The sequence below is a fragment of the Ascidia mentula genome, chromosome 4, assembly GCF_947561715.1.
Source record: "Ascidia mentula chromosome 4, kaAscMent1.1, whole genome shotgun sequence".
Taxonomy (NCBI): domain Eukaryota; kingdom Metazoa; phylum Chordata; class Ascidiacea; order Phlebobranchia; family Ascidiidae; genus Ascidia; species Ascidia mentula.
Genome location: NC_138569.1, coordinates 5,013,484 through 5,025,607, shown reverse-complemented (window position 1 = coordinate 5,025,607; position 12,124 = coordinate 5,013,484). Strand labels below are relative to the sequence as shown.

At 35.8% G+C, this 12,124-nt stretch overlaps 1 protein-coding gene across 2 annotated transcripts in view; it reads left to right on the top strand.

The window, feature by feature from the left end:
• The window catches only part of LOC145898585 (uncharacterized), a 60,924-nt gene that overhangs the window by 21,655 nt on the left and 27,145 nt on the right, over positions 1-12,124 (top strand). For both annotated transcript variants that reach the window (XM_082987095.1, XM_082987093.1), the window contains exons 25-43: positions 3,104-3,289; positions 4,105-4,359; positions 4,737-4,847; positions 5,121-5,240; positions 5,390-5,564; positions 5,654-5,760; positions 5,818-6,008; positions 6,334-6,421; positions 6,612-6,763; positions 6,824-6,980; positions 7,044-7,163; positions 7,219-7,374; positions 7,630-7,762; positions 8,349-8,418; positions 8,481-8,651; positions 8,826-9,054; positions 9,426-9,522; positions 9,811-9,939; positions 10,001-10,254. In XM_082987095.1, the coding sequence (XP_082843221.1) occupies positions 3,104-3,289; positions 4,105-4,359; positions 4,737-4,847; positions 5,121-5,240; positions 5,390-5,564; positions 5,654-5,760; positions 5,818-6,008; positions 6,334-6,421; positions 6,612-6,763; positions 6,824-6,980; positions 7,044-7,163; positions 7,219-7,374; positions 7,630-7,762; positions 8,349-8,418; positions 8,481-8,651; positions 8,826-9,054; positions 9,426-9,522; positions 9,811-9,939; positions 10,001-10,254 (2,901 nt within the window). The remainder of the gene's footprint in view (positions 1-3,103; positions 3,290-4,104; positions 4,360-4,736; positions 4,848-5,120; positions 5,241-5,389; positions 5,565-5,653; positions 5,761-5,817; positions 6,009-6,333; positions 6,422-6,611; positions 6,764-6,823; positions 6,981-7,043; positions 7,164-7,218; positions 7,375-7,629; positions 7,763-8,348; positions 8,419-8,480; positions 8,652-8,825; positions 9,055-9,425; positions 9,523-9,810; positions 9,940-10,000; positions 10,255-12,124) is intronic.

Here is a 12,124-nt window from a genome sequence, read left to right as displayed (position 1 = left end):
CAACCGCAAACATTTTAAAATATCGAATTTGTTTACAATATTCATGGAACATAAAATACTTCTATCGTGTATTCTATTCTGTGATCCTACGTGCGATAATGTTTTTAGTTTTCTATTGCAAGCAAAAAAAACAACCCTTATTAAACACAAGCGACGTTAAAAGCAAAAGCATAGGGAAAATAAATTCAATAAGTATTTACTACAAGATAAACGAAAATGAAAAGTCTACAATCCCAGCTAAAATGTTTAAAAATAAAATAAGAAACTGTACCAGTAATATTTAAATTTGTTTATGCGTGAATTCATTCGTCTTAAACAATATTCGACACTGCAAAATACTATAATGGGTCTTCGTGACTGATTTCTATGGGACACGTACACCTACTGTACTGCATTATAAACATCAATTGTCGGCGATTAACATCTTTTTCACTTTGGGGAAATTCCGGAGATGAATTCTTTTTTGCTCATCATTCGAGAAAACACTAATCTATGGTTCTGACCCCGTGTCATCAATGGGTCTGACGTCATAATGCTGTAGGTAAAGATTGGCTGAAAATACATTGGTTTAGACAGGAGTTGTTCGATTAAACGCGTGTAGCGCAACAGTAACTCCTTTTTTGCGAAAATTTCAAGCATAGACAAAGTTGAAATTATCGAGGAACATATGTACCAAGCACCAAAAACTTTTGTGTAGGCAAAGAAAAACATCTGGCATTTATCGCGTCTAGCGGTTACAAGGCTGTGACGACGATTTACCAAAGAGACGCTAGTCGACAAAACTTTTTTTCCAGTCAACAAAACTTCACGATCCCTACACTTGTCCTTTCATTCGAGGAGGAAATATGTTTATCAGCCGAATATTGTTCATAACCTCGCCCCCCAAAAAACAGTTTTTCGCTCATAACTCTTTTTTCTAGCCACAGCAGGAAAAATAATTTTTCCTAATAAATAATTTTTTTTCACCATTGCAAAGCTCATTGAAAAACCTTTCCAACGGTACCAAACTTGTCTTCTCATTAGTGGGGGAAATATGTTTACCGACCGAATATTAATTATGACCGTCGTAAACAAATCAGTTTTTCACTTGTAACTTTGGCTACAAGACAATTCTACCACCATTGCAAAGCTTGCACAATATTTTGTGTATCATAATCATACCATTCCCAACGTAAAATGAGATATCCACATCTTTTACTCAACAGTCCGCAAGATTCTTCGTTTGTCAGAATGATAATTAAGGTTATTTTCAGAACATTTTCAAAGGTTAAAAAACCTGGATAAATATAAAACGAGATGTTGTTATTTGTAAGCATGTGGAAATAGATCTGGTAAATTAAGAAAATAAGGTAAGGTAAATTAACGAAACGTAATATTTCAATAAAACTTCGGAAACATGAAAAACAAAAACAAATGGTTAGCATTGGCTGCAAAACCTTAGGGACATCTTCAATCACGGCGGATTCAGGCAAACAGGTTTTAAGACATGTTGGATGATACCATTCTTTACATTTAGAACACTCGATTAACATCTGCTGTGTGTTTTCAGCCAATCTGCAATTGCAGGTATTTATAATTAACTTCTTACGCTTGAAAAGTGGAATAAAATGTTTGCGGTGAAACATTTTAAATTTCAGAATAGCGAATCCGAAGGATTCGAATCTTAAACTATCCGAATCCAAATTGTCTTCGAACCGAATAATTGGTTGCACTATTTACCTTCTATGTACGGTAACTTTCCGTGTTTGCGCATGCGACGGTGTTAAAAAATTAATGTAAGCCGTCCGTAAATGTTAAAGGCAAACTTTGGTGCCCTACTATAATTGTCAACAAATCTGTCGTTCAAAATTGTCAGGTAAACTGATAACTGTGTTTGATAAAAAAACGTATTGATACGACAGAGCGAGTTAAAGGTGAATTTCATTAAAACTCTGAACCGCAGACAAAATATCATCGTGTTGTGCTGCAGTGTACAAGCTAAAACAAAAATAGAATAGGATTCGGTATTCTGGATCGATTTAACTATTCTAGAATGTTCTAGAATAGTGTGTTATTCTATATTGCCCATCCCTATAGACAGGTGTAGTGCAATAATTATCAAATTTGTTTCAAAATAGAATATGCACAAATGTACAAAATATACTGATAATGAAAAAAACATTTAGATTTTGCTTTTTTACAGGATGTCCAGTACTTCAGAGAGGTGTTAATATGCAACCAATCACTTGCAGAGCACTATGTAATGATGGTTCATGCACTTATGGCACAATATGTGATTTTACTTGCTCCTCTGGTTACAAACTAAGCTCAACAACAACAAGTTCTCGTTGTACAAGTTCTGGCTGGACTCCAACAGCTCCCCAGTGCACAGGTATTTTTGATTCCTGCAAACTTACTATCCTTGAGGCGAAAAAGAACAGATTATTAAGTTACTATACTTAGCCTGGTACCCTTACTGTTCTTAACCTGGTACCCAACAACTGACGGAAACTTCATAATTTAAAGTCTTTTCCTGTATATTTAGCTGGCAGGATTGTGGTAAGTCACCAGATCTACACTGATAAGACCGAATCGGTCAAAAAAGTGGTCCCGTCTGCTGCTAACTTAAACATTATCGGTCAACGGCTGTTTTAGTTATTGCTGCACTAATATTACAAAAAACAAAATTACACTCATACTATATTTTTGTAATATACTGATTGAAATAACTTTTACTTTTCCTGTCTGTCTACTGTTTACTGTCTACTGTCTTGGTCTTACAATATTTTAAGTCCAATACCTTTACAGAATGAATTTGGTAGACTCTTGTTTACCTTTGACATGATAAAGCTAGGATTCTATAATTACTATGGATTAGTTACCTTTTATCTATACTAATGTCAACAGTTGCAACTTTTACATTCTGCTTGCATTCAGAAAAGGCTGGTAAGCGGTAAACACTTCCTAATCCTAAATTATAGATATGACTTAATGTAGATTGCAATGGTTTTAATTGAGCAACAGGAACTGAACACAGAAGGTAGAATGACTCTAGTTGCACCTGCATGTTATTTAGATTTTTTTTGGATGTTTTAAACATTTTTTATGGTTATACTTTTTGCAGCAATTACTTGTTCACGACCTCAAGCAAGCATATTGGTAGCTGGTTGCCCACAATGCAGTGGCACACAATGTCCATTTGGTACAAAGTGTTCATTTTCCTGTTCAAATTCTGACTACATAGTGTTTGGAGCAAAAACTTCAACCTGTGCAAAACGTGGATGGAGTAATGGAATACTCAGTTGTACATGTAAGATGTATTTTGTATTGTGGTTTAAAACTAATTTCTGTTTGAAAAAAAATGAGAATGTGTTGAATAACATAAAAGCTAGTTTCTGACTGTTTCCGAGGAAAGAATTTCTTTAAATTGTAATAATTTTATGTAAAGAGTGCCTGATACTAAATAACAGTAGTAAAAAAGAATGCACTGCCAATATACTGTTAGTAGGTTCAAAAAGCGAAATATACTGCAATATTTATAACAGTATTTGGATGTGATTTCAATCTTCTCCTAGTAAATGTAGATCGATCAAAACAAACCTATATGAAGCAGTCTCTGTATTACCTTTCATTTTTGGTAAAATGGATAAACAATATAAGATGTACGAAATATATTAGAAGGAAAATATGTTTTGTTTTCTTTTTATAAATATTTTAGCTTTTATTAGTTTACTTAATATGTTAGCTGCTTTGTTTAACAACAGGCTTCATTACACACCGATTATCAAAAAATTATTCAACATTTTCTTTGTGTAAGAAAATTAGACTGCTTCGTTACCCTAAATTATGTTTTATTAACTTTTGTAGACTTTAATTTAAAATCAATGGATGTTGTAGTTTTTTAAATACTCTGACAGTTACATTCAGTAGCTCTGTGATGTTGCTAAAAATCAAGTTTTGTTTTTGTAATTTATCATCTGAGTCGGCGTTGTAATTTATGTGGTGATTTATCGTGAGCCAGTTTTTTTGAAAAAAACTCAGTATAAAGCAAATAAGGGCAAATTCTGTTTGTAAATAAATTTGTTGCAAGAAATGTATAAAATCATAATAATAACTTTTATTTAGACAACTGGAAAAGACTACTTGCTTTCTCAACATGTCAATACTTCATATCACCAAATGAAGTAACACGCACCCAAGCTGTAAACTTTTGTGGTCAAAAAAGTGCAAGATTGGCAATTTTATCCTCAGGCATTGCATTTTCTACTGTTAAATACCAGTTAACAACGTCTTGGTATTTTATTGGTCTGTCTAAAAAAGATGGAATGTGGCAGTGGGATGACAACACATTACTACAAGGAAAAACCTCTCTTCCAAATTGTAAGGGTTGTATTGTGACACATGTACTTATAACATTGTGAAAGAATAGTTTAATATATTGCTACAGAACGTTTGCAATATTACCTGATATTTGATTGTGATTGATAATACTGTGCGAGGGAATCACAACTTTATGTATGAAGCAAGTGTATCTTGCATTTACTGATATTGGTTGTGTAGTGTGTAACAGTATAATATGTTTGGGTAACTATCCTTCACAAATAAACCTGTTTAACAATTGTTAATGGTGAATGTCAGAATCCAGGTCACATCACATTTTTTGAAGTAATATGCAAGTTTACTAATTTTGACATCACTTGCCATATCATGAGGCTGCTCATTAACCCCTGGTTTATCATCTGTTATTGCTTATTTAGTTGCTGGTAGAAGTGGAGATGCATGTGCTGTGATTTCCAAACAAGCACCCAATGACCTGTTTGCATATGGTTGCAATGGAACAACAGCAAAGTTTGTTTGTGAAAAGACAGGTAGAATTTGACTAATGTGAAGCAATGTAATTAATGAATAAAAAACTGGATTAGTTTAAAAACCAAAGGCCCTTGACAGGCTGTCGATCGCACATCATAACGATATAATTATTTGAATAAGTTGTAGAAATTGATGATGCTGTTTAGGCGAAATATATTTTTCTCATCAAAAATCCATCCGAGCTGTCACAGATCGCTTTGTTTAAAAAAAACATTAATATGGAGCAGTTTTTTGTTTTTATATTTAAAGCTTTGTACTGTTTTTCTATGTAGTGTCTGGGCATTCTAGTTGTACAAATCATCAATGTGCAAATGGTGGGACTTGTCAGCCACTAGGATGCAGTTATACTTGTACTTGTACAAATTACTACTTTGGTCCACGGTGTGCTTCAAGTATGTGTGGAAATATGTATTTTTTGTACTGTTTAACAATATGTTGTATATTTGCTAATATTTCAACTGTTTAATTCTAATCTTATACTAACTTAACTTATTGTATTTCAATCAATTAAAATGCAATCTTTGCTGGTCAACTCTTTTAGGAACTTTGACAATTGAAACAAAATCATCTGTGGAGGTGAAAAGAGGTGAAAGTTTGACAATTAATGTCCGAGTGCTCAATCCATTGACAAAACAAGTAAATTGTCACTTGACAATCGGCTCAAAAACCCACAATTGGTCTCCAATGTCACTTACAGACAAAACCTTAAATTATTTGTAAGTCTTCAACTATTCCCATCACTTTTGTATATAAATTACAGTTTTTCCAAAAAAAGAATTTATACCCTAAATAAAACTATTTGCAGAGTATCAAGTTCTGCTTTACAACACAGCACCACATTTTCAGCCACATGCAGTATTGGTCCTCCAACAAGCATCAGAATAACAAAATATATTAATATCTATGTGCTTGGTGGGTTACTTTTATTAAAAAGTTACTCTAGTTAAACACTTTACTTATAAATAACAGAAAATACACTTCTGATGGTTTCGACTGTATCCTTCACTGTTAATCGATTTGATAATATAACAAACTGTGCAGTAGGGTGCACAGGTTATGGAAATCCATTGCCAAAACCTATATGGGTTTTGTTACCCATGAGTGGCATTTACCAAACATTTTTACAATCTTCAAACAAGGCTTGTTTACATTTTAACCAGGTAAATGCCTGCTATAATTCTTGTTCTTGTTTGTGTTCACATTTTGTGTTTCTTGTTTTTGTTCTAAAATCTTCTATCTGCATCAAAAATGATCTGGCCTCTGTAGGCATTGTCTTTTCTTTAAACCATTTGATGTGTGTTAAGGAAGCAACAAGCCTCTAATTGATGTCAACAGGTTTATTAGCTTATGGCACATGATGTTTGTAGCATATAAGCAAAATCGATTTTTCTAAACATCTGCTGACTCAAATCAGAGGCTTGTTGCCTTAATATTTATCATGCAACAAAAATGTTTTCATTTTTGATGTTTTATAACTTTTTGTAGCCACTCTTCAGTGATAGCGGTAAATATAAATGTTCAGCCACTGTAAATGGACAAACCACTACAGCCTCCACCAATATTACTGTGCAAGGTTTGTAACCTTTAAGGTTTTTATAGAGTGTGTTGTGAGATTAAGTCATTTTTGCTAATTTAGTTACAGTATTGTGCATTATTGTCACTGAAATAAGCTTATATATTGCCATTGGACAATTTATAATCTCACAAGTTTTGGCAAAAAAGGGTACCCAATTGATGTCTACTGACAACTATTTTCATTCCAGGACGTTCCGAATCAGTATGGAGTGCCAATACAAATATCATTACAAGTAAAAATTTTGCAACAGTTTCTTGCAAGTTTAATGGCTGGCCAAAACCCTCAGTGGTTTGGAAATTTTCAAATAACACAAATTTACCCCAAACAAGTCAATACCAGGTACTATTGGATGTTTTGTATGTTGTGTGTTCCTCCCTGCAACACTTTTTCTGTTTACAGAGTGTGACGTACTCAAATCACAGTTACCAAACAACTGCAGTTCTAACCGTTTATGGAACATTGTGCCAGGATGTGGTTCAACAAAAATTTCAGTGTCATGCAACTAATTCCTTCGATCCATCTCCAGTACTGAGTCAGGTGTACACCATAACAAAACGTATGTGTTTATAATACATATGTGGTATTCGTTTCCACTACCAATGAATAAAATGTGTTTCAGAAACATATTTGATCGGAACCTTGTATACAACATGTACTGATGCAATATCTTTTTGTGATAATAATAGCGGGTCTCTACCGATTGTTCAAAACGAAGCAGAACTTGTGAAGATCAAAAATAGTAAGTCTCCCCACTTTTAATTGTAAGCGCACTTGTTTGAAACGTTTTTGTTTAGAGTTTAAACTTAATATTCGTACACGGTTTTGGATTTCTTCTTCTTCCCCATGGAAGAAAAGTGCAGCAAAAAGCTCATGTACGCTCGTTTACTATTCCACCTCCCCTTCGAGATTTTTGCCGTCTAGTTCCTACTCTGGAAAACCTCTTTGCACAGGTACCTTCGTGTATATTCCACAATGTCCAATTTTTCAAATGAATACACTTAAAATGTTGAAGACCAAACCTTCCGACTAAAATAACTTTTTTTAAATTAACATAAATTTGCAAATCTAAATTATCGTTCCTAATTCAATCGTGTGTTTTTATTGGAAACTTGCGTACGTTGCAACACACAGATACACCGATTGTTAGTCCTTGAATTATTTTTTATGATGAGTAAACTGAAACTATTAAAAAGCAAGTTTTGTAGTATCGTCTGCACCAACTTCCGTGGCAAGTGTTAATCGAGATGATTGTGATGGTTCAATGATTCACATCAGTTGGAAGTTAGATCGTGGATCGACTTCGTTTCCTCACAAAGTTTTTTACAACAACCAATCAAAGTTCGTTGACTACTATTTTAAAACACGTAGTTTAGCGTTAGTCGAATAAATTGGCGCACACAGTTTCTGTGTGTACCCTGACACGTCATCATCCTACTGTGTCTGCATCGCCAAGATCGAGAGCTTTTGACTGGCAACGAAGAAAAAAAACTCTTAACAGTTGGGGTTGGAGATATCATGTATATTGACTGAATTCATGAAGGCTAACATTACGCTTCTTTGCCCTCCTTTAAACCACATGCGATCATTTTTACACGTAAACAACTTGAAGTGGAAATGGCCTACAGTAGACCTGATTGTTGCGTCATTTCTTGACTGTAGTTATGCTTTTTAGGGTGTGGCATTATAAGTGTTGTCCAATTTGACAATAACACAAAAAATGCAAAAATGTGCATGAGCCAACATCGTCTATCTTTCAAAATGTGTAACAACCCACGAGTTTGCTACCACATGCTACTAAAATTTTCAGGTGGTTTGCAACGTATTTTGCCATGTAAACGTTTCAACAAAGAATTTAATATCAAACTGTTCACTGTCAAACTCGTGTCTCGTTAAATGATGGTTTACAAAGTATTATCGCTTTTAGAGTCGTGCCATCTGGAGAAACCAAAACAACAATCTCTAATCTTGAATCGGGAAAAGTTTATCATTTTGCGGTAGATAAAATATTCCACTGTAAGCCTCACCATAGGTACGAAGGTTATGTCGCATTTTACAGGTGATGCCACTGTACGAGGGTTGCCAGCGTTCCAAACCGAACCAGTTTCATTCAGTGACTCCACTTCTTATCACCCTGCAGCCTCCCAAACCGAGTATTGTTATTAAGAATGGAAATTGCAGGGTTAAATGGCCTGGTTACGTCACAGACCCGAACGTCGCTTCCTTTCAGGTTGTGGTATAGTGTATAAATTTGAAACAACCGTTTTTTAGTAGGACCCGTCTTCTTAAAGTATCGGCGGTTGGTTTAACTTAATGGATTGCATGCCATCTCATTAGAATCATGATAGCAAAAAACATTTATCAATCCAAATTTTATCAAGTAGTATTTTTGTGCTATATACAGATTACGTACACTGAGGCACTCCGAAAAAAGCGGCCATCTTTTATTCCAACCTTAAAAACATCAACCATATCCAGAATAAATGCGAGTACGTCACTGTACTTCATCCAGAACCTGGCTCCCAACACTAGATATCTAGTGAAAGTTGCTGCAGTGCCCTTGAACAAGTGTACAGGAATTGTGCCAGACGCGATTTCAAACGCCACTCTAAGCTGTGTTACAAACGTTGCAGGTTGTACTGCAATGACCGTTTTGAAAACTATGCAAACTTTCAGTTTATAAACCAACACACATGTTTAATGTTTGATAAGAATTTCTTGTCATTTAAACTTGGAACCAGTTGGGTTGGAAATTATACATTATTATCAGTTTTTCCCGCATATTATGAGAAATTCCCATTTGCTTTTTCTAATTCCTAATTATCTCCTATTATAAATCTGCTACTTTTTTAATTTTCATCGATATAATTTATTCAGTAATTTTAAATGTATGAACCTTGGTATTTGGCGTTGATTCAGGTGTGTGACATTTGAAGGGTTACGCTACAACTTCGTCAAAACGCCTATGTCAGTCGGATGTTTTTATGTCACTATTACTTTACAGGTCCATCTTCTGTGCCATTACCACCCGCCCCAGCAACCTTATCAAACGAAACGAAATTTCGGTTGCCTTCAGTCAGTGAAAGAAACGGACCAATAAGGTAACAATATGCAACGGGATTTAAGCCGTCTTGCACTTGACATAATGTGTTGTGATTCCGTGCAACTGATTTGAAGAAATTGGAACATTGATTTTTTTATAACTGCACAAACCCAGAATTGCGCTTTTCCAGCAATCTGGACAACGCATATTTGTTAATGTTGACATTCTCATATTAGTGAACATAAGTTATAACATATTTTTAGTTATAGTATTGTTATAATACTTTGCCAAGATACATGACAATCAACGCACGGGAAGTAAATAATCCTATTGTTGTTGTTTTAAGCTGCATCTTGCTGGTGATGTTTAAGGTCTTAATCGGGTCGGGAAACAGTTCAGCGCTAAATATAACCGAACTGAAACAAGGCAACGAAGCTGTGCAAGAGGGTCAACACTACATTGCTGCTGCTATTAGGTGGTGCAAAATCTAGCTTAAATGTTTTTTGTGGAGTAACTGTTCATCAGGAAAAATTCAGGTTTGGAAACGCCAGTGACGTCACAATAGGCGACGGTTCTACGTCATGTTGTGATCCTCAAAAGGTTTTGTCACTCGGCGGTTGCACGAACCAAACGCGGAATCGTAGGAACGTCGGTAACGCGGTAATCGTGGGAATGAACCGTCCCTTACAAGCAGGCTCTAAGTACCAGTATTACGTTATTACTTCCAACCCAGGAAGAAACGAACCCATCTACACACCAAGTCCCTTGTCTCGACCCGTATTAAGTGCAAGTGCGAGTGCGTATGCCTAAAAAATTATTTGCACCAATGCTTTAGAACATGTAGTAATTTTTTTCAAACCAAACTTGCTGTTGCATCTTTATTGATGTATATCTTTATTTATAAACTATCACACATAAATTGCTTTGTGAAGGTGCCGATTCTCAACGTCATCCTTCGGGTTCAAGTGCACTTCAATACGCTGTTGTGGCAGTTGTTGTTATCATTCTCGTCGGCATAGTTGTCATCGTCATAATGTGCAGAAGGTATTACTCCCTTACCTAACTGTGAAAGCCCGTTTCAGAAATGAGAGTTGTTTTGATGGTTTAAAATGTCAAGATTTATTTTTTGTAATACTTTCACACGCGATGTTGGAGGTTTACATTCTGGCACATTACGAATGAACTTTCGTCTTTGTACTATCTACTGCTACCCCAGAATATTTGTTTGATTTCATTATCTAAATTATCTAGAAAACAACTGCTGGGACGCCAAGATGCCGTGGAGAATCATGAGATGCCGTTATTACACACAGGTATTCTGGAAAATTACACGTACTTAAATGTACAGAAAAATTCGTACTTTGCCAAGGAAAAATTGGTAGTTTTTGTGACGCGTAAGTGGATTTGTTAATTCACGCCCCACTAAATCCTCTGATATTGGGAAAAGTTTCTGAACAAAATCTAATTTCTGCATCAAAATGCAGCGTGCTTATTTGTTTGGTCCTGAGCGATGATATAACCTTGCTTATACCTTTGTGTTTTGATGTTAAAAAGATTCAGTACGACTAAGTGAGTTCGCGATCGACGCAGAGTCCCTTTTGGCCACTTTCAACCATAAGAGATTGGACGAGGATCAACAATTTCGTCGCGAATTCGAAGTAAGGCCTGCATGATGTACATGACAAATAAAAATGCTCCTGTTATTTGTGATTGAATTGCGAACCTAAACGCTGAATATAATGCAAACAGGAAGTACTCTCTAGCTTGGAGGGGAAGTTCCGGGTGAGTACCAACTATGGCAAAAGAGCGACGGCGCAAGGCAAGAACCGTTTTCATGACACTCTACCAAGTGAGTTGTTTAGCTTTTGGTGCCTAACTTAATCTGTACTTCCTGAAAATGAGTCCATTTTCGTTTCATTGTGTCATATTGATTGGTGGCTGATAAGCTTTTGCATATCCAAGGCAACTGATCTATTATTCTATGGATTTTTGCCTTGTCATGGGATTATTTTCGGTAACGTTGCGGAAGTGAGGTTTCCAGCAAGGCATTGTTGTAACATTTATACTTTAAGTTCCTTAAAGGTCTTTGTTTCTATCCACAAGAAGCACCACTTGCAAATCCGACCACAATTCCGATCCAATGGTAAATTGGCAGCATTGGTCAAGTGTCCGACCTATATACCTAGAAGAAAACCTGATCGGGATTCGTGGCCAGGATATCCTGGGTTCAAATCCCGGTGTGGTCAAAAAATACTAATACTAAAGTTCATGTGATTTTTCAGGCGACGATGCAAGAGTACCACTGCAAAAAGTCTTCACCCAGGAGATGGGCGATTACATAAACGCTTCCTACATTAACGTAAGGACCTACTGTCAAACCTGCAATGACCTCGCGTAACCCCGATCACGCCATTTTCGCAGGGTTATTCGCGGCTGAAAAAGTTCATCGCAACGCAAGGCCCGTTTCCGGCGACCTGCAGCGACTTCTGGCGGATGGTGACGGAAAATAACTGCAGTGTGATAGTGATGCTTACCCAGCTACTAGAGGACTTCAAGGTACTTTATAAAAACTATTTTAAAAACATTTGACTTATGTTCAATTAAAAATAGCAAATACAGTTTCACGCTATTCCTTCATATTGTACACATGTGCACGAACA